The sequence below is a fragment of the Pelobates fuscus genome, chromosome 3 (genome assembly GCF_036172605.1).
Source record: "Pelobates fuscus isolate aPelFus1 chromosome 3, aPelFus1.pri, whole genome shotgun sequence".
NCBI lineage: Eukaryota > Metazoa > Chordata > Amphibia > Anura > Pelobatidae > Pelobates > Pelobates fuscus.
The window spans coordinates 73688440-73710224 of NC_086319.1; the positions used below are offsets into that span (position 1 = coordinate 73688440).

The 21785-nt window shown below is 40.1% G+C and overlaps 1 protein-coding gene across 1 annotated transcript in view; it reads right to left on the minus strand.

The window, feature by feature from the left end:
• The window catches only part of NT5DC3 (5'-nucleotidase domain containing 3), a 65877-nt gene that overhangs the window by 22967 nt on the left and 21125 nt on the right, over positions 1 to 21785 (minus strand). The window contains exons 3-9 of the mRNA XM_063447219.1: positions 17731 to 17805; positions 15534 to 15589; positions 12188 to 12278; positions 8786 to 8923; positions 7896 to 7956; positions 4237 to 4339; positions 3550 to 3651 (exon numbers count right to left, since the gene is read on the minus strand). Of these exons, the coding sequence (XP_063303289.1) occupies positions 3550 to 3651; positions 4237 to 4339; positions 7896 to 7956; positions 8786 to 8923; positions 12188 to 12278; positions 15534 to 15589; positions 17731 to 17805 (626 nt within the window). The remainder of the gene's footprint in view (positions 1 to 3549; positions 3652 to 4236; positions 4340 to 7895; positions 7957 to 8785; positions 8924 to 12187; positions 12279 to 15533; positions 15590 to 17730; positions 17806 to 21785) is intronic.

A 21785-nucleotide genomic window follows, 5' to 3' on the forward strand; every position in this document is an offset into this window, starting at 1 on the left:
GCAAACTGATGGCATTGAGCATGTGTGTATGACATCACGGTATATATGGTATGAGAGCCGGGTTATAAAAGTCCCGGCTCTCCTACTAGAGGGTTTGGAGGCGTGGTTTCAAGGCACGCTTCCATACCTTCAAACTATTAAAATATATTTTGGAGGGTAGGAGTGAAGGCACTATAACAGCTTCAATAGGATGAAGTTGTTATAGTGTCTACAGTGTTCTTTTAAGCCATATCAACTAATGACTGAATTTTCCGATACCACAGTGCTCATTGCCTTTCACTGCTCAGTGTGAGAATAAAATAAGTATTCTGTATGAATGATGAGCATGCAAGCATGCTACCGTCCTAAATATTTTGTACAGATTTAAAGTAAGTGGACTTCTTAATTATGACATTCCCAGATAACGATAGGAGTATAAGATTTCAGGGATTCCCCTGATGTGAAAAGGTTTTGACAAAAAGCAGAGGAGCTGTACCCAGAGCCTATTTCACCATAACCATTATAAATACGATACACTGCAGTGGTTATAGTGCACATATTTGAAACATCCAATTTGAGTAAAAAAAAAAATTCTTCTATTTAATGATCCTCTGTATCTGCTCACATTAAGACATGAATGAGGTTTGGCACCTATAAATAAATGTACCCAGAATGCCAGCATAAAATCAAACCGCAGTCAAACACACCAGGCACGTATGGCACAGTGTGAATGCAATTACCTCAGTGCCAAGACTTCGATTTATTCACTGAAATCAACATGCAGTGTAATTCGTAGAGATACACTGTCAACAGTAGCACACTCCAACTGATCAAATCTTTACCAACAGTACTACTATAGATAGAGATATACTACACAGCTAGAGAAAGTAAGCAAACATTATACAAATGTAGGCAATAAACACAGCCATTTGTCGAGCAGATTAAAATAAGTGTGGCACACAAATCCCAGCTTACATCGTAAACAGACTATAAAATCTCATTTGATTGAAAAACCACTTACTTTTTAGCCACAAAACACACGGAAAATAATCTGAAGAATGCTTATTTCTGCTGATAAATGTACCTGACAGGCATCAACACAAAATATCACCTATAAAGATTAAATGTCTATGTTCCAAGAAACAAAACCGGTTTCATTGTGAAGGGATTCTAAATCCGTGAAATGCAACAGAATTTAAGTTTAAGAAATAAACTGGCCGTGCTCAAAAAAAGCACATGACAATAAAATGTAAAAAAAAAAAAAAAGTCAAGACAGTTTTCCAATTCAAGTGATTAGAAATGGCATGGAACATTTATAAAGGATCAGAGGACCAGAGGACCACAACGTAGAGGTTACTCACTACTAGTTGAATTGTATACACAGGACAGAAGACACCATTTCATTATGATCAAACTTTAGATTACAGAAACAGATATTCAACAAGATTCATTGAGAAAAAGAAAAAAAAAAAATCAGAAAGAGAAGACTTAAAAAGTTACATGGACTATCTGGAAAAAATCATCAGTTTGGCCGACCATCCAGACGGTAGACTCACCAAACCTGTCTTGCGGCAACCCACTGCACAGACCGATGTCCTTCTTTCAAGCCCCAAAGGCGAAAAAACTGAAGCGGAAGTCTGCGGCCCATTTTTTTTGACAACCCTATCCGGGTTGAACTCCCTCCTAAACAGAGCGACGGTACTCAACCTCTGCAAAATGACGGAAGTGGCCCAATCTACATGGCCAGACAGCGCACAGACTATGGGATGGCAATCACAGAGGTAACCAGCCAGCTCCAAGATCGAGTCCAGGGATATTGGGATTCTTCTACAATGCCCACCGCAGCCCAAAATGGCAACCATGGACAGCCCTGAAGGCTCCAGCACGAGCAGCCCCGTGGAGCTATCAGACCCACCTCAACAGCCAACGGAGGCACTACCTCCCGACTGCACACTCCCAGAGGGAGAGGAATTAGCTACCAAGCAAGACATCCAAAGATTCCTCCTGCACATTAAGTCAATGCTCGGAGCGGATAAAGCGGTAGTTAAGTAAGATGTTAAAGCGATCACAGACTAGGTTCACGCCTCCGAAGAGGACATCAAGGAACTCAGGGGTATCTGTCCAATATACTGGACTCCCTCAGGCGTGTTGAATCCTCCCAACTGGACCTCACAGCCCAAGTGTCAGTAATGGAAGAGCGCTACTGTCGGCATCACATCAGGGGAATCCCTGATGATGTCCCCCTTGAGGAATTGACACCTCCTGAGGCGCCTTATGGCCACATTATTACCTCCAAACTTGGCCAGGAAAATGACAGTCGATGGGACATACCGATTACCAAAATCCCCAACTGCCCCTCCTAACGTGACACCATCATCCACTGCGCTTCCCTCCAAGACAAGGGTCATATAATGGCTTCTGCACGAGACAAAGCACCACCCTTATTCGAAAACGCTCAACTCACATTCTACAATGACCTCACCAGAGCGACACTTCAATGAAGAAGATCCCTGTATTCAGTGACCGGTCGACTGAAAGATATCGAACAGACCTACCGATGGGGGTCCCCAATGTCCCTGCATGTTATTCAAGGTGGATCTATGCATAAGCTTACATCTCTTGCTGAGGCACTGATTTCTACAAGACCTGGGCATACCCACGCAGGCTGCGGAGGAGAACACAGTTTAAGTGCCTGGGACCCCACTTGGGTGGTCTCTTGTTCCGAGGGGGAACAGAACCAGCCCAACTGGGAACTGGACTGTTATGGCTCTGCTACCATAGTTTCTTTACCATGATCTGGATCCCCATTCCGCAGGCACACACTTTCTCCCCGTAATCAAGGCAGTCACACTCAACTTTGATGAGCTAACTCAGCTCTGCTCTAAATCCATGTTACACCACCCCCCACCACACCTGCCGCTAGCCCCTTAGGTTAGGTGTTAATCCAGCATGTACATAATCCTGTAGTACAGACAGACACTTTTGACGGCCTGTAACGGAGCTCCCGCCCCGACACAATTATCGCCACCCAAGCATTTTATTTTTACACCCACCGAGTGTGCTACACATTATTGGTGAATTGCCGGCCAGTTTGCCCTAAGCCTAATTAGCCACACTACAATATGATGTTAGCGCGCTGTGGGCACACGTCATATGTTAATTTTAACTTACATTCTTGTTTTATTAGTTTTTCTTTAGCCTTATAACACTTAATCAGCCCAGCGCCTATGTTTTCATTTTATCAAAATTTTTATGTATATCTAAACTAAGCCTGCGATTCCTGTTGCATCAATGTATTCTCTGATATTGTTTATTTTTCCCCTTTACTCTTTAAAAAAAATAAAAATAAAAAAAAAATATCTTGACATGCTAACTCAATTTGCCTCACCAATGTTCCTGGATATTTTATAAGTCACTAAAATGCTGTGTTATTTCCACTGCAAAAAGAAAAGCAAGAATAGAATATATATATATAAAAAAAAAAAAAAAAAAAGTTACATCATTTCCCTCTTAACGCTAGAAAGTAGCATCCACCCCACCTCCTCCCCGGCATCAGTCCTCATAACCTACCTTCGCTTATCATTGAAGAAATTTGGTTTGTCAGCTTGAACAATAACCACATCAAAAAGGTCACGCCAGTCTTTTCCTACAATGAAGTTCATTCCTTTGTTTCTGTAAATGAAGTGGTTATTAGTTTCCTTGTGCCCCTATTCAATTAAATGTCTATTTAGTAGTTTTCAGCAAAAGAAATCCAGGTTTTAATGACATTCACATTTGCATGCTCAAAAATACAAAATGGAGATCCATGAACGATCCAAAAAATAAACAAAAAAACACATACGATCTCTTCCATACATCTACCTTACATCACGTGCAATTACTGATGGGAATAGGAAAAGTTCTTTGCTCCAAAAGAGTTTCAGTAGGAATGGGCAGGAAGATTACATAGATTTATAAAATTTGTCTTTCCCATGGAGCTGGGTACTAGGTTGCAAAAGAGACGAGTTTTTCATCCATTTAACTCTTCTGGCAAGAAATTATTGCCAAAAGAAAAAAAATGTCCATTTGAAGTATTTTTGGAGACACAAATGGACATATTTTGTTTAAACTAGATTAGATTTTTCATATGGATTAGAAGCGATGTCCAAGTAACAAAGGTGTAACTAGAATTCACAGTGTGAAGAGAATTGCAGAATGCAGAATTTATATATTCGATGTATAAAATTATTTTTAGGTGGCAAAAGTCTGTTTACTTACACAAAGCTGCTGGGGCTATTTGTAATGAGAAACATCTTTTTTCCAGAATTTGCTAATTTTGCCAACACTGCCCGTGTTTTTTCTCCATAACAGATGTATCTTTCTGAAAAATAAATAAATACATTTAGAAAACGGGTAAAAATCAGAGTTGATTGTCCATGTTAAAATACATAAGAACACACATCACATTTAGGAACCTATTAGCCCACAATCCATCACTCTCTGGCCCAGAAAGACACGTAGGTAAAGTTGCTTAGAGACTAGGGAAGAGTCAGTCAGCCACTGCTTCCTTGACTCTCAGCAATAACAAGAACAAAAAAAAATCATAAAAACAGGTTTTTCATCATTTTGATATGGAGTACAATTAAGAATTGCAGTAAAAAAGAAAAAAAAATACACAACTAAGCTCTATTTTAGTTAGCTATTCATTGTGCAAAATATCAAAGGTGACAAACCTTTCACAACATGCTCTACTGAAAGAGCGCCTGACACATGACTTGCATAACGTATCAGGACTAGCAAGGTGACGGCAGGCAAGTCCTATGGCATCTGTTGTCAGCTAAAAAACATTCCCAACATATTAGCTGGTGACAGAACAACTATAATGAAAACATCTAGTGACAGTGCAACATGAAATCAAGTATGTAACAGACTGTAGTAATGAACACATGGAAACAAATACAAGGATCCCGCAGATGCATGCAAAGAAAACATTGGCTACAGACTGACTACACTAAACTGTCCACGAATGGTGGTAAATTTACCAAGATAATTTCCGCTTTTCTTTATATCACATCATAATAGGATTTGTACTATAGACTACCTAATCATTTAAAATCATTGACTAGCATTTACAAATTCATGCTTTAGTCCCAAATTCCTTCCGTGTCCTAATATTGTGACACTAATTGCACATACAGTGGGTTGCAGTCACTTGAGCTCACCGTTTTAGAAAAAAATAATAATAGTGGCTGAAACTCAAGGCAGCTTTGTAGCTAAAAATCGGTCTTGTTTTAATATCACTGTGTGCAACGACCCTGCTGAGTTGGTCATTTCCATTTGGCAATGTTCAACAATGAAGATGTGGAAAGTAGGTAAATGCCCCAGGGTAGGGGCCTAGACGGGACATATTTGTGTATTAGGGAGGATAAGTAGGTCGGAGCAGCATTGTGTAGAGACGTGTAAGCAAGTACCAGGATATTAAATTGAGCCCTAACTTTTGGGAAGCCAATGTAGGAATGGACAGATGAGGAGGCGTGGACAGACAGGAAGATGCGCATTCATTATAGACTGTAACGGGGGAAGTTGGGAACACAAGACCACGGAGAAGCAGATTACAGTAGTTAAGGCAAGAGAGGACAGCAGCATGGACAAACATCATAGCCGTATCAGGCTATATATCGGGGGAACACAAAAAGGGAAAGAATTCAGTACTAATTAAAACAATTAGTAGAGGTAGGCAGCAACCCAAATGAAGGAGAACCCCTCAGGTCCTTCAATAGATAAACACAGATAAAGAAAAAGATATATAGGGCTGCGCCAAGTGGAGAAAGATAGTCCAGTAAAATTATCACTAGGATACTAGTGGATAGTCAGGAATACTTGATAGCGTTCCTTGGTAGAGGTAGGTGCGTCTGGTGTTGACCGTTCAGTATATGAAAATAAAAGAGGTAGAGGCGACCAATAGTGCAGTAGATAACAGAAGTAGAGAACTCACATTCGGAAGAGCTATGGCCAGCTCTGGTGTGAATCGCGTACAGCGGTATAATCCCCGCTTATGTGATATGTAGCGGAAGTACGTCCGTCACCACCATCTGGTAATCCAAAGCTCCAAGAGAGAAAGGTAAAAAAAGCAACAATAGTGCTCTCAATTGTGATGGGAATAAGAGTAAAATAGAAGATAAAATAATACTCACAAAGATAGCAGAGGTACATCTCAATGAATAGGCGTTGGTGGTATGATCCCTACCTGGGATTTCTTGGAGTACTGGAACAGTAAAATTGCCAGTGGAAGTAAAAGTAACCAGGAATGTTAAAATGGCAGGAATAAGTAAAAGTTTAAAGTGCATAGAGAGTGCAATAAAAAGAAGATTGGTACGGTAAATTAGCCAAAAAAGCTTCTATTGTTCTAAAATACAAGAGTAAATAAACATAAACGCGTTTCACCATAAGTGGCTTCTTCAGAATGGAATTCTATTTTATGGTTATTTACTCTTGTATTTAACAACAATAAAAGTTTTTTGGCTACTTTACCGTACCAATCCTCTTTTTATTGCACTCTCTATGCACTTGAAACTTTACTTATTTCTGGCATTTTAACATTCCTGGTTACTTTTACTTCCACTGGCAATTTTACTGTTCCAGTACTCCAAGAAATCCCAGGTGTGGATCATACCACCAACGCCTATGCATTGAGCAGCACCTCTGCTCTATCTTCTATTTTACTCTTATTCCCATCACAATTGAGAGCACTATTGTTGCTTTTTTTTTTACCTTTCTCTCTTGGAGCTTTGGAATACCAGACGTGTTGACGGACGTACTTCTGCTACATATCCCATAAGCGGGGATTATACCGCTGTACGCTATCCACACCAGAGCTGGCCATAGCTCCCTCAAATGTGAGTTCTCTACCCATTGCACATTGAACCCCATCACAATTGAGAGCACTATTGTTGCTTTCTCTCTTTTCCGAGTTTTGGACTACCAGACGGTGTTGACGGAGACCCCTTCCCTACATATCCCATAAGCGGGGATTATACCGCTGTACGCGATTCACACCAGAGCTGGTCATAGCTCTCCCGAATGTGAGTTCTCTACTGCACCTTGAATTTTAGACATACTGCACCATTGGTCGCCTCTACCTCTCTTTTATTTTCATATACTGAATGGTCAATACCAGACGCACCTACCTCTACCAAGGAACCCTATCAAGTATTCATGACTATCCACTAGTATCCTAGTTATAAAAAGGGAGGCCAATATATTGCAGTAAAGAGAGAACTGCAAAATACTGGCCTTGTCATTATTAAAATCAAGATTATTGTACACTAAAGCTAGCATAACCTACATTTATGTCAAATTAATATTCACTGTTTCATGCATAGATGTCAAAGGATAAAGCAAGGACTTATACAGCAGTGAATGCTAAATTTGTTGGACATTACATATTGCCATATAGCAGGGATGAACAACCTTTGACACTCCATATGTTGTGGACTACATCTCACCTGATGCTTTGCCAGTTTTACAGCTGTAAGAGCATTATGGGAGACGCAGTCCACAACATCTGGTGTTTTGAAGGTTGCCCACCCCTGACAGATTTTTGCAAGAACACAATATAAAGCACACACTAAAAAGGAGGAATACTACCTGCAGGGTGTTCCAGAAATATAATGACAATCTCTGGAGACATCAAATGGAAGAAAAGATAAATATCCAGGTACATCTGAGGTTTCTTCTAAATAGCAGTCTTTTATTAGGAACCAAAAAGTGGAGACAATGTTTCGTCTCCTGTCTGAGCCGTTATCAAGATCTCAGGTGTGCCTGGATATTTAGCTTTTTTACCCCTGCCATAGAATCTGCATAGACAAGAATATCAATGTGTCTAAGCAAAGGACAAATCTAACCCATGTGGCATTAAAAGGCATACTATACCTTACCAATATCTGCTTCAACTGCTCTGTACATCAGCCCTTTAACATGGACATCTCTGATTGAATCCTAGCAACAACAAAAAAAAATATTACCAGAACAATCTCATTTAACAAAATGCTTTACTATTACTAGACAGGCTTATAAAAAAACCCATACTGGAAAATAAATAAATGTTTCTCCTTTAAGCCTTAAATGCTTACCTTTTATTAGCTTTAGAATGGTCTTCTGCAGTTAATGAAGATCCACCCTCTTTTTGCACAGCACTTACTTCCTTGTTAGTACCAAGCATTATTTAATCAAATGATTCTCACAGAGAGGCTCGGAGAACACATCTCCACTCCAAAGCTTCTCACAGCTATGGGTTAATTTATTGAGATTTAGAAATGCATGGAATTTGACCCCAGACTCTTTGGTAACCCAATCTACCGGACGTTTGAAATATCAAAATATCCGGAAAGGAAACCTATCAAAATACAAGATACAGTCACATCAAGTTTCTGTATCACATAAGGCTGCTATTGTATCTTTGTACAGCATTCAGTCTGCTCAGAGCCTCCCCTTCCACCTTCATAAATGGCCAGTTCCCTGCAGGCATGAAAACGGACCTAAAAAAAGTTGTAGAAGGAGTGAATTGGTAAGAAATGCCTTCTATGGTGTAAATAAAGGGACCCTGGAAGATAAATCTGTTTCAGCAGGATGAGTACCACTGTAGGACCAAAGGGGAAGTGAAATGTTTTAAGGCATTACATTTCAATCTGCATTTTTTTTGCAATGCATTAAGTTTAGCCTGCATAGGCCAAGGGAGGACAGATGGGTTAAAAATAATCATTTAAAAAAAAAAAAAAAAAAAAAAAAGCGAGGAAACGTTTATGTGGTACACTGTATGTCTAATTACCTTAACATCTTTATAGAGGTGAACAGGTTCATAATCAATGTTGTTTTTCAGAAAATACTCATTGACACAGGACAGCAGGGTCATTTCTGGGAGAGAGAAGATGTCCATGAATTGCTTCAGTGTGTTTCCCTCTGAGCTCTGTAAGGAGAAAAAGTGATATTACACAAATGGTTAGGGTGCGTTTGTCGCATGTTTCGCCAAAGATAGTCGTGATGTTAACATCATATGCCACAAACGTAAGAGTGCAACTGACCCAGATTGCCACAATCACAAGATGTAATAAGTCCTCTGTGGTGAATAACAGCAAATTCCAGAACTCAGTGGAAATTGTATCCCAACAAAATTGCCAATCCCTCCTTAACAGAAGTATTAATTATTCCCAGTCAAAAGATGGTAAAATAAAAATATTTTATTTACACTTTAGTTCAGGGTTGTCAAACATATGGCCCATGGAGCCACCAGATTTGGCAGGCAGCTCTTCGAGTGCTAGCTGTGCTGGGAGGAAGTGATTAACCTTCACTTTCAGGTTCCCAGACAGCAATGCAGGGGGAACAAGCTAAGAGTCAGAAACAGAACACTGGCAATAGGGATCTACAGGTAAAAGGGAAAGAGGGTCGTTGGACTGCTCTGTGTTGGTCTGAAAAAAGTAGCTGGGGGAATTCAGATCGATAGGGAACAGAGAGACATCTGCTCCTCAAATCACCCAGCGTACTGCACCAGGAGCAGCCAGCCACATAAATTGTGAGTGTGTGTATGTTGGTAGTGTAACAGAGTGTGTACATTGAAAACTATGCGTGTGGGCAAGTTATTAAGGGCAGTGCAGCCCCATTGAGTCATCGTGGAACTCAGAACGACTTAGTTCAGGGGCCTGAACTCTTTAATAGCACACCAGACAGGGTCCGTCACAGAGTTAGTCCTCCCCTGCAGCCTTGGAAGAAGGGAATTCACACTTCTATGTGTGTATCTGCATGTGTCAGTTTGTGGACTCACCTCAGTGCATATCACCAAGATACTGGGGAGATGGAAATCCTCAGTCTATAACACAGGGCTTGACAAATTTGTTTGGAATCTAGGAGCCAGCCAAAAAAAAATTACGAACCAGTCATATTCAACGAGAAAATGCAATTTGTAAGGGACACTATAGTCACTAGAACCACTACAGCTTGATATAGTTATTCTGGGTCTATAACCAGTCCCTGCAGGCTTGTCAGTGTAAACACTGCCTTTTCTGTTTACATTGCTGCTTAGTAACACCTCTCGTGACAGTCACTCAGACGGCCACTAGAGAGGCCTGGGTCACTGCTGCACCAGGTGCAGCACCCACGTTCAGTGTCTCCAAGCTCTGCATGGAGTTGCTGAATGTTCCTCAGATTCATTAATTCAGAATTGCTGCCTCAGGGCATCCGCCTCCAATATTTCCAGTGACTGCCGCCATCAAAGCTACCTCGGCAGCCACACTAGAGAGCTGGCAAATCCCAGGCGCCAGGGCAAAATTTCTAGTCAACGTGGCGACCCGACGCCTGGGATATGTCGAGCCCTGCTATAACAGACAAAACCTAGCCTGAGAAAAAACAAAACAAAAAAAAAAAAAAAACTCAGGAAAGCCAAAGGCCTGTATTTGTGGCAGGATTTTGGCCTATAAAAACCATCTCTCCCCCCTCCTACCTGGGCCGTTCCATTTCAGGTCATCCAACCCGCCTCACCACTTATTTAATTCATTTATTCCAGTCTTTTCCTTGGTGGGCCCTTTATTTACAGGCCTACCCATACGTTGGTTTTGGCACACCACCAATTGATACATATTACTATTAAGATTCTGCAAAGTCCAACAAAACAATAAATATACTAAGAACTGCACTCCAGAGGGCTTCATAATAGGTTTCAGAATTTGTTTTATTGTGTCCAATCACAAACGTCAACATTTCAGTCCTCACACCAGGAGTTTTATATATATAGTTAGTTAAATTGCCACTCATGGCTGTCTACCAGAGCGTCACTAGAGGTGCTTCCAGCACATTCACAGAGTTTTACTCCATGAAACGCTTTGCATGAGGACGCCCAGCATCTTGAAAAATCCCACAGGAAAGCATTAGGTTCACGGATCACACTTACGTCGGAGAAAGTATCGGGTAATTGAATAAAAGGATTTCTAACCCTTTCATGGCCAGGAAAGGGGGACACTGTGGCGAGGGTTTCGTTTACATGCCATTGTGACGACGGTTTCATTTATTCTTATCTCAAGATATTCAAAACAAACTTTCATATCTTCTCTACAAGAAAATAACATGATAACAGTCTCCCACAAAGAAAGGAGGAACCAATAGCCTGAATGGCCTCTATCCAAATTTCACATCATGGTTGTGCATAAGAGGGGGAGCAATTGCGGATGCAGAGTGTCAGTAAAGGCATGAAATGTATCAGCATTGGTCTTATGCTTCCCCCTTGTTTGCCTGTGAAATCTGAATAAAAGATATGTTTCTATTATCCATGAATGAGGCATTGTTCTCCTTTCTTTGGAGGAGATATATCCTGCTATTCACTTTTTTTAGCAGTGACCAAACCTGCATACACCTCCACTGGTTTAAATGTACACGTATAACTATGAATTAAATCAGAACTTTTGTTGCCTGTGTTTGTTGCCTTCAACGCATATACCCACCTTACATTTGCTTTGTAATACTTGATAATTCAACTTTATTACTTCCATTACAGAGTCATGGTTTAATTTTCCACACCCTGATAATTACCAAACAATTACCTAGGTCGTATGTGTTAAGGTTCAGAAAATGATGACAGGTTTTACTTATCTAAAAGTCAGAATGTATGAAAACAACATTTGACAGCATCTGAAAAACCACTTTTCTATTTAGACCCATTCCCTATTTCTTTGGTATTACCCTAAAATCTTCCCAGCTTTTGTTCTTGCCTTATGGCTGGGATAGTCCTATCCATGTTCAATATACCTTTCTAAATTAAAAATTTTCAATACTTTCCCACAAGAAAAATAAGCAGAGTAGGGTCACATTTTCAATCTAAGAATAACCATCTCTCTGCAGTCCCACTAATAACCCTACACCCATAGTTAATGGACTGTCAACAGCTCATCTATAGCTGCTCCATTTTCCAGGGCCAGCTTAACATACCAGTAACACTTGGCTTGAGCAGTAGCCCCAGGTTCAGCAGCTGTTTAACTTCATTATGTGTGAGGCTGTTAGGGACCCTTTAACTTATTCCTAGATTTTACACTTAAACACTAATTCTATATATTGTTAAAGGGGAATGGTAGAAGGAGAGGTAGAAATGTAGTACACCATCCACAGGTTGATTAACTTGCAATGCCATTACACTGAAAACATAACATGTAATTATTAATTATAGCAATCTCTAAGTTAGTAAAGTTACCTTCCCATAAAAGTCACTCATCTGCTCCAACGGCACATGGTGACCTTTGTACATTTCAATGACTTCGGAGTCTGGTACAACACTGAGACCTCTGGAGGAAAAGAAAAGTGAGTAAAATTTTAGAGAAAACAAAATTCCAAACACCTTTTACAATATGCCTAGCATAATCTGTAATTACCTACTCATTATTGCTAGCGGATGTAGAGGATATCTTTGAAGTTAAAAAAAAGGGGGAAATTTTACAATGAAAAATTGTACTCCTGTCTTTTTTGCCTCCTAGAATTTAGAACAAATCTGCAGCAATGTGGTCTTTTTTAATCCACTTACTTAAATAACCATGAATACAGAAGACTATATAGTCCCTACTTTGTCTTGTGTTTTAAACAAAACTAGATCAGATAGACAGAAATGAAGAACAGATTCTGGGAGAGGAAGAGAAGATGAATAAATAGGAGAAAGGTACGTTCAGCATGACAGTGCCACTTTAAATCAAGGTATCTAATGTTGGAAGTCCCCTGACAACATCCTTCCATTCAGAGTTAAACTATTTCTGTCTAACTCTGAATGGAAGGATGTTGTCAGGGGAAAAGGAAAGTCCCCAGCAGCCTGTCCCTTCTGTGCTGTTAGAGCCAATGAAGTAGCATTAGCCTAAGCAGCTATAGGTATCAGTGATCACCTATCCCTTTGCCCTGATAGTGGAAACAAATAAGACACAAGTTCTAAATACATAGTAAAAGAGAGAGACCAGATTGTCTAGCCAGGGGATGAGTGGTAATATATTCTGAGTAGGAGTCAGCAAGAAATTCTATCCTCTGGTTTGCTATGGGGTGACGAGTAACGGATATACAAGCTATTGCATCCCCAAGCCCCTTGGTGAAATCCAGAGTCTCCCAGGGCTAGTAAATGTTCAGGGACAATTACATGAGCCCCTATGTAGACTTGATGCTTTGTATCTTTATTGAAAGAGAAGTTATTCTTTACAAAAAAAAAATGCTGTTTTATGCACAATATAATTTGTCATTTTAGATGTTGAATTTCAAAAAATTGGATGTATTTTGGTCTTTATATTCTACACATATCTAAGAAAAATTGTAAAATCCATTTGGACTCTAGTAATTATTCCAAACACTGAACAAGACACATGTTTTATTCTGCAGTCTGTGTCAGATTTGGTGTTTAATGCAAAATGTTGGGTTAATACTAGATTCTCAAATTAAGGCCTCGTTTTCATACACTTTCCAAATGACTCTGTACTGTTGGAAAAACTTTGCACAAATTATCTACAAAACTCCTTATTAAAAAAAAATCGATTGGAATTTTTGCATTTAAATCATTTAGAAAGTTTTCATAACAGTATTATGTATGTATAATGTAACAGGTCTATGGACAGTTTTATGATTATACACCTGTCAAATAGAACCCACATATTTTGATTATATACTGAACAACAAGCACATTTGTTTTTATAGAATAAATTGTGCTTTTTGTAATTAGATTACATTGTGTTTTCAGAGGAGGCAAAACAGAACTAAGTCACAACATTGGGTACAAACGTAATAGATTTAGGCTCCAAATGGTGCCCTGTCTCAAAGTTAGTATTGGTACTACAGCCAAATATTCAAAATTAACTTTTTTCCAAAACACCATCCTACACTGCAACAAAATTTAGAAACCTTTTTTTAGTTCCCATGCGTTTTGCATTTAGTATCTTTTTTTCTCTCATATTCCGTGCCTATTCAATATATATCCCATACTTGCCTTTCGTTTCATTCTGTTTTTCTTTTTCTGTTCAGTTAGTCTTTGAGCTGTTCGGTTTCATCTTCTTCGTGTGCATTCTCTCCATGCACTACCTTCTTGGCTTCCTTTGAATTTTACGAGTAGTTATTGCTCTTTTCCTACGCTTAACCTTCCAGCAAAGTATGAGCTGGAGTAGCTCAATTTCCTGTGGTCAAAGACATTTTCCCACAATACTCACCTCTCCTGTGTGCTCGCGTAGTTTCATTTGCAAGTCCTGTCATAGACAATGCGCCGGCGAAATCACCAAATTTCATCCTAACAGAATTAGTAGTTTGTCTATTCGTGTTATGACGAAATTTGTGCATTTTGTTTGGTTTGAAATCTCATTTGAATTAATGAAATTCCCATATGGTCAGTTCTGCGGCTGCATCTTGCAGTTTCGTGTTTTTTTTGTGTTTCGGACAACTTTACTAATGCTAATTAATTTTACTTCGTATTAGTAAATAAGGAAGATTGAAATCTCCTTCTCGCACTTGCCCGCTATGATGCAGGTAGGAGCATGTCTACTAAACAGTAAGAGCAGCCACCTCCTAATCCAATAAAGGTGCCCGCTGGTGGGGCATCTATTAAAATAATTAACCGGGGAAAGGGGGTGGACATAGTTTCCCCCTGCCCCCCATCTAGGTGCTTTTAAATTACATGGGGGAACTAGGGATCCCCATCAGCCACCACACAATAACGGCAGCGCCCAGGTCCTAGGTCTGGACATTGAATAAAAAAATTAAAATAGGGGACAATAACGTATAGTGGAATAGGGAGGGGGGGTTAAAAAAAAAATAAAACGGATGCAGCGAGTTTTCCTACTATATAGAGTAGAAAACAGGCAATACAATCACATAGACTTGGAGGAAATGTATGCAGTCCATGATATGGTTTTAATTTTGCATGATTTACTTTTATGACAAGATATCTTTGAGCGGTTAATAATATAGCAGCAACGTTAATGCTAAAGTCTTGTCTCTTTCAACACATTGATCCCCTTAGTACTATTTCAACGAGGGTTTTAAAAAAAAACAAAAAAAAAAAAAAAACTTAATAGTACACTGGCTCGGTCTTGTTAAGCGAGTATAAAAATTCCAGAGCAGAACGTGGTGCTCAGCACAAATGGCATCTAAAAGTACACTCTTTTAGCAGCAGGCACGACTTAAAGAGAACATAAAATTTGAAGCTCCACTGATCAGTCTGTGCTACAATTGAAGCAAGTAGGCAGCAACTCCTCATAGACACCGTTAAAAATCATTTATATTATCCAATGAATAACTCGTATCTCGTCAGATTAAAGATTGTCAACATCTGGACACATAATATATAAACACCATAACCTGTGCATTCCCCTTTTCAAAACTGCCCTACCCTCGGATGTCACATATTCTCCACTACTTTTATTATTTTACCAAGAGACCAGACAACAACAAAAAGGAAGATGAAAATCAAACCCAAGGGCAAACATTGTTTAACTTTGCAGGAATATATTACGGCTTAGTTATAAATTATATGACACATTGTTGAAATATGTACAAAATATTAACAGAAACAATGTTTAACTCACCTGTACACTGTTCCAAGTTGAATGTAATGAAATGCATCAATCTTCATTAACAATGCCTAAAATAAAAAAAATAAATGCAGAGAGAGATTTAGGTACAGGCGCAAATGGATTGCTTTTTTGCATTGGATTTTTTACTTTTTTTCTTCCCCAGGTTGTGTTGCAGGACGATGTTTTTTTACTTGGATTTTCCTGGGGCTGAAGATAAGAATATTTACAATTAAGACGACTTCAGGTGGTAAGTGTAATTTATTTTTTCTACAGATAATGAATCACCACAAACTATTATTATGGTGAGGGTGTGTGGGTGTGGCTAATTTAATTTAAAGGTTGGAAAATACTAGCCACCTGGGCTTTGTCTAGGATTTGGATGCAAAAGTACATATATTTTATTTGAGACCCTAAATGCATCAGGTGATTGGGGCACATCCAGTCTGTCGGACTGAAAATTGTTCATCCAAGCAAAATCCAGTGTTTAGTACATAACCCTTAAAGGGACAGTATAGTCACCAGAACAATTATAGATTAATGTAGTTGTTCTGGTAAGTATCATTGCCTTCAGGTATTTTCATGCAAACACTGCCTTTAGAGGAAAGGTAGTGTTTACATTGCCCCTAGGGACACCTCCAAGTGGCCACTCCTCAGATGGGCACTGGAGGGGCTTCCTGGCTCAGTGCTGCACAGTAGATAGCTCTGCATGGAGACGCTGGAATTTCCTCAGAGATGCATCTCTATGAGGAGGTGCTGACTGGCCAAAACTGTGTTTGGCCCGCCCCCTTGCCAAGTTTTTCCAATCCAATGCTTTCCCCATGGAAAAGCATTGGATTGACTAAAAATCGGCAATTCCAATGTCACCAAGAGGGTGAGGCTAGCTCCGGCAGACACATGCGGTGCTGGAAATAAGGGGAGTTTTAATTGCTTTTAAGGGGGTAAGTCACCTAAATGGTGGTTTTAGCACCATAGGGTCAGAAATACAGGTTTGTGTTCCTGACCCTATAGTGATCCTTTAAGGTCTCGTATGATTTCACTCACATGAGTATTCATTAAAGTGAGAAACCAAAGTTAAAAGAACACTGTAGGCACTTTAACAACTCCAACTTACTGAACTTGTTAAAGTACCTACAGTGTTCCTTTAACTTTGATTTTTCACTTTAATGAATACTCACGTGAGTGAAATAATAATAACGTTGTTATAGTGCCTGCAGCCCTGTCCCCCGTCCTAATCTCCAAAACTCTTTTCATGTGACGCCTCCAAGCTCTCTGGGTATGAAAGCAGGGATTATTACTTCCCGCTTCTCATACCGTAACATACCATGAAGTCACGTGTGCATGCGCAGTGCCGTCACAGTCAGCCACAGAGATTACCTGAATATAGAGGAATCCTCTATTAAGAGCCTTGGATTGTTCCATCATCCTACCTCCAGGATGAAGCAACCCAAGGAGGAGGTTGTGGCAGTGCCGAGGGAGACTTTACGCTGGAGAAAATGTAAGGAATTCTATTTTTCCATTTACTACAGCTTTTTATACAGGCAGTACCGAATTGATGAGAGGCATCAGGGCTATTGCATTAGCAATACTACTAACGCTATAGTGCTCCTTTAATTTGAAATGTAAGGTTAAAATAACTAGAGACATTCTCTAAGTCAGGTATTTTGACCTTAAATTTTAAAGTCACACTAAATCAGCTAACCCTGTGTGTCATTTGCTACGGTTTAAGGGATTTATTGCAGTTTCTGGAACCACAATACAATTTTAGGAATAGAAAATAGAGTCGCTCTGGTCACAACCTTCTACTTCTGGGCAGCACAGTGATAAACTGCACTTCTTTTGTAAAATTGCTGCAACACCAATTAGTAAAGTAATTACTATAATATGTTACATATAGAGGATAAGTGTACAGAATACTAAACATTCCAGAAGTGACAAGTTCTTTTCAATCTCATTTATATACCCAAAACTAATGGAAAAAAAAAAAAAAAAAAAAAAGAGGCAGGCCACAAGCAATAACTTAAGGGAAATCCCTCATGACCATTGCAGCATTAAAGCTCAAAGGACTCCCAGGAAAGGTGCAGGGGGCTCTTTTTACTAACAAGGGAAAGTTATGAATTTGGATTTTAAGCACACAATGGTGTTAAGTGCGAGTGATTTAAAAACAAACCTTAACATACCCGTCCGGTTATGGTGTCGATCTTAAACTTACTCTATGAACATCATAATGAAGTCCTCTGATTGCAAAGGCTGGGTCATATTCATACTCCCGTAACTGCTCTGGATACTAAAATAAAGAAATAACTAAATAAAAATAAAGGCAACAGTTCTATATGAATAGACCACTATTACCCTAGGCCAGGCTTCCCCAAATTCAGGCAATCTAGATGTTGCTGAACTACAACTTCCACCATTCTATGTATGAAATAGATAGGCTGAGAATCATGGGAGTTTTAGTTCAGCAACATCTGGAGGGCCGTAGTTTGGGGAAGCCTGCCCTAGACTAACTCCAAAAGGCTAATGAACAGATGACAAATTTTGAGACCCCTTTTGCCATTCAAAACAGAATTAAAACGTTTTCTTCTACAAGTTTCACACAGCAAACAACATCCACAGTAATAAATATGCAACTATAGTTTATTACTAAATTACTACGATCGAACATTTAAGTCATATATCAATTATATAGACATGGATGTCAAAAGTAATGCACAAGCACAAAACACACTATGTTGAAAAAAAAAAATCTAAATAATGGTGTAGACAAATGGCAATTAGTATCCTGGTAGAATATTGAATAGGTAATTGTTGACAAAGGAAGTGTGTGACATTTTTCATACAAAAATCGTCTAGGAGGAAAAGTGTACCAATAATGCTAGGGTTACAGTAAAATAAATGCATATGCTAATAATGAAAGATGAACAAATTCAAATTCGGGTGTTAAAACGTTCATCTGTCATATTCACATTGGTTTGTAATTATGCATAGATATTCACATCACACACACGCAAAATCTTGGAAACTTTAAACACAAGCCTTATAGAGTGGTTACAAAAACAGTAGTGATTAATTTTTGGATTGCACAATTACTTTTTGATCAAATCTTAACGGATATTGGATGCAATAGATTCTGCACACCCTTATTGTTGCAGTATACTCAATAGAACAAATAACTTAAAGGGACACTTGAAGCACCAAAACCACTACATCTTAAAAGGTATGTAAAGGGACAACCCAAGCACCAAAAACAATTTTAGCTTAATGGAATGGTTCAAGTGTATAGATCATGCCCCTGCAGCTTCGTCCAACGGCTCAATTCTTAAAAAACACTGTTTATGTAGCCATAGTAACACCTCCCCTAACTGACTCACAGTCTCCCCATGCAATTCCCCCCCGCAAAAAAGAGTTCTCCTGCTCTGTCAAGTGAGTGCCAGAGCAACAACCTGTGTGTGATTACATTTCAAATAACACATGGCTGTAAAACTGAAACCTATTTTCTTGGACACCGAGAATCACTCCCTGGAGAGATAGGAGTTTGGCTTCATAAACATGTGATGTAACTGCTAAACAGTAGAGAACTGCACAGTGAAACTGCATGATTTACACAATGAAACTGCTTCATTAAGTTAAAGTTGTTTTGGTGCTTAGAGTATCCCTTTTAACACGCAGATTATTCTTGTGTACCTACATTTGTCTAGTCTAATGTTAAAGTTTAAAAAAAAAAATTAAATAAAAAAACATTTTGCTGTGCTGATGTTTCTAAGAAATCAGTGTGGTTTATCACATGGCAGAGGGAACTATAGTGTAAGACAGATATGCCCAAAAGGTAGATCCCAAGAGCTTTGTTTTTTTCAATTTGACAATTTTTATTTCGTTTTACTTTGATGGGTAAGGGTACAGAAAAGGAGGGAAAAAGTTCAATACATAAAAACACTGCATTCCCGAAACATTGGTTCTTACAGAGCATGGCGTGATGCGGGTACCATGCTTTTTCTGTTGGGGTGAGGTATCTCAGGTCTCAATTCCCTTGTTGCACCATGATGGTGTATTGTTCTGAAGTTGCTATGGACCCTCATGTAGTTATTTTTTGTGTTTCGTCTTTCAACCCCCCCCTCGGCCATCCCCCTATTCCGTAGTTTGTATGTGTCGATGCCTAGTCTCAGCTCTAGGGGCCTCAACTGGGGGGGGGGGGGGTAAAGCCTGGGGGTTGGTTGGTCAGGCGGGAGGTCCACCAGTGTTCTGAGTTTTTGGACGTTATCTCAAAAGCCACCTAGAAAAGAGACCTCTAGTGAGGGTTGTGTGCCATTCATTCGGGGTCTCCCTGTACTCACTCACTTTTTGGGAGTTTGCTGTCTCTTAGTAGATTACCTTCCCCTCTATGTCGGTGTTCCGCATGGGGGGGAGGGAGGGTCAACATATAGGTAGGATGGGGGGGAGGGCTTAACATATTTACATGTGGGTGTTGTTGCTTCGCGGTACCTTCTACCTCAGGGGTTCTCTCTATGTGCGGTCTTTATCTATTTGAAGGGTGTGTTGTGTGGTGGGGTTTCTTTTTTAACTTGGTGTGTTCTGGGTTCTAGGGCCCAGGTTGTGACCGGTGGGCGGCCCGTCTGTACTCTGTTTGGGCTCACTCGTCCCTCTCTATCTGGTTTCTCATCATTAGCCAGTAGTCTGCCCACATTTGTCCAGCCTCTGCTGTTGCCTCTTGTTTCCTGATCTGTTGGTCTGCCATTAGTTCGTATTCCCAATTAGTTTGGATTTGCCGTATCAGCATATTTTTTGTGGGGGCTTCTTGTGTCTTCCATGCTTTGGCTATGAGGGTACATGCTGCTATTGTGTGAAATACTAGTTTGGTGTGGACTTTCGTCAGGTTCTCAGGCCATATCTACAAGAGGCATAGCTCGGGTGTCAACTCTATAGGCATAGGTAGTAAGTGGGTAAGAATCTCGCCCACTGTGTTCCAGTAGGGTCGGATGATCCTACATGTCCACCATACATGGTATATTGAGCCTCTGCCCGTCCCACATCTCCAGCACTTAGATGAGGTGCCGGGGAATATATGTGCTAGTCTCGTTGGGACCAGGTACCACCTGTAGTGTAGTTTCCGTATTTGCTCAAAGTGTGTGATACATGCTGTGTTGCCCTTATGAATTGTGAAAGCTTTGGACCATTGGTCTGCAGTAAAAGTGCGGCCTAAGTCATCATGCCAAGCTTGTATAAATTTGTCCGTTTCGGTTTGTGTGTGTTCCTGCAGTGTTGCATACACCATCGAGAAGAGTTTTTGTGCGGTATGACGGTGAGACACCAGGTGTCAAATCTGGAGATCGTGGGCATTTTCAGGTCATTTGTGGTTGTCTGCAGCATGGATTTAGCTGTAGGTATGAGAAGAGTGCCCTGTTTGGGTGGTCAAACTCTGACTGCAAGTCTGGGAATTGTTTGATGGTGGTTCCGCTGTATAGGTAGTGTATGTGTGTGCATCCCGCTTTAGTCCAAGTGGCATAGTCAAATGTCAGATTCCGCAAATGTATGCTGTAAAGTGGCGTGGCTAACGATATCTGTGATTGGCCACTTAGGTGTACCCCGGTGCGTGTCTCACGTATCCAGGAGCAATTTTGTCGGCGCTAGCATGTGTGGTGTGTCTGGCCTCTGTTGTGTCGGTACCCAAAATAGGTGGTGTAGCCCAGCTTTACACGACCAGTGGGATTCAATGTCTACCCATTGTGGGGCTGTAGTCGTCCTATGTGTGATTGCTACCGTGGAAAGGAGCATGGCCTTGTAGTACAGTTTTATGTCTGGAAAGTTCATCCCTCCCCTAGCTACGGGTTTAAGCGTGTGCATTGCTACGCGGTCTTTTATTTGCCCATACAAACCTTGTAATGGTTTTTTGTAAGGCTACCATAAACCGTTTGGGGATGCAGTTCTGTAGTGTGCGGTACATGTATTGCAGTTTTGGCAGCAACTTCATCTTAAAGGCCGCTATACGCCCGTGCCAGGAGTGGAAATTTTTGTCCCACGCCTGGAGAGTTTGTGTTATCTCTTGTGATAGCTTCTCGTAGTTGTATTTGAGTAGTAGGGGTGTTGTCTTAGCTATCTTGATCCCTAAGAAGGTAATCATCCCTCCATTCAAAGTTGAAGGATGCGGTCAGTGTCCGTTTGAGGTGTCCCGGGAGGTCAAGCCCCATCGCTTGTGTTTTCGTCAGATTTAGTTTGTAGTAGGATACTTTGTTATAGTCTTGTATGCACTGTAATAGATTGGGTAATGAGATT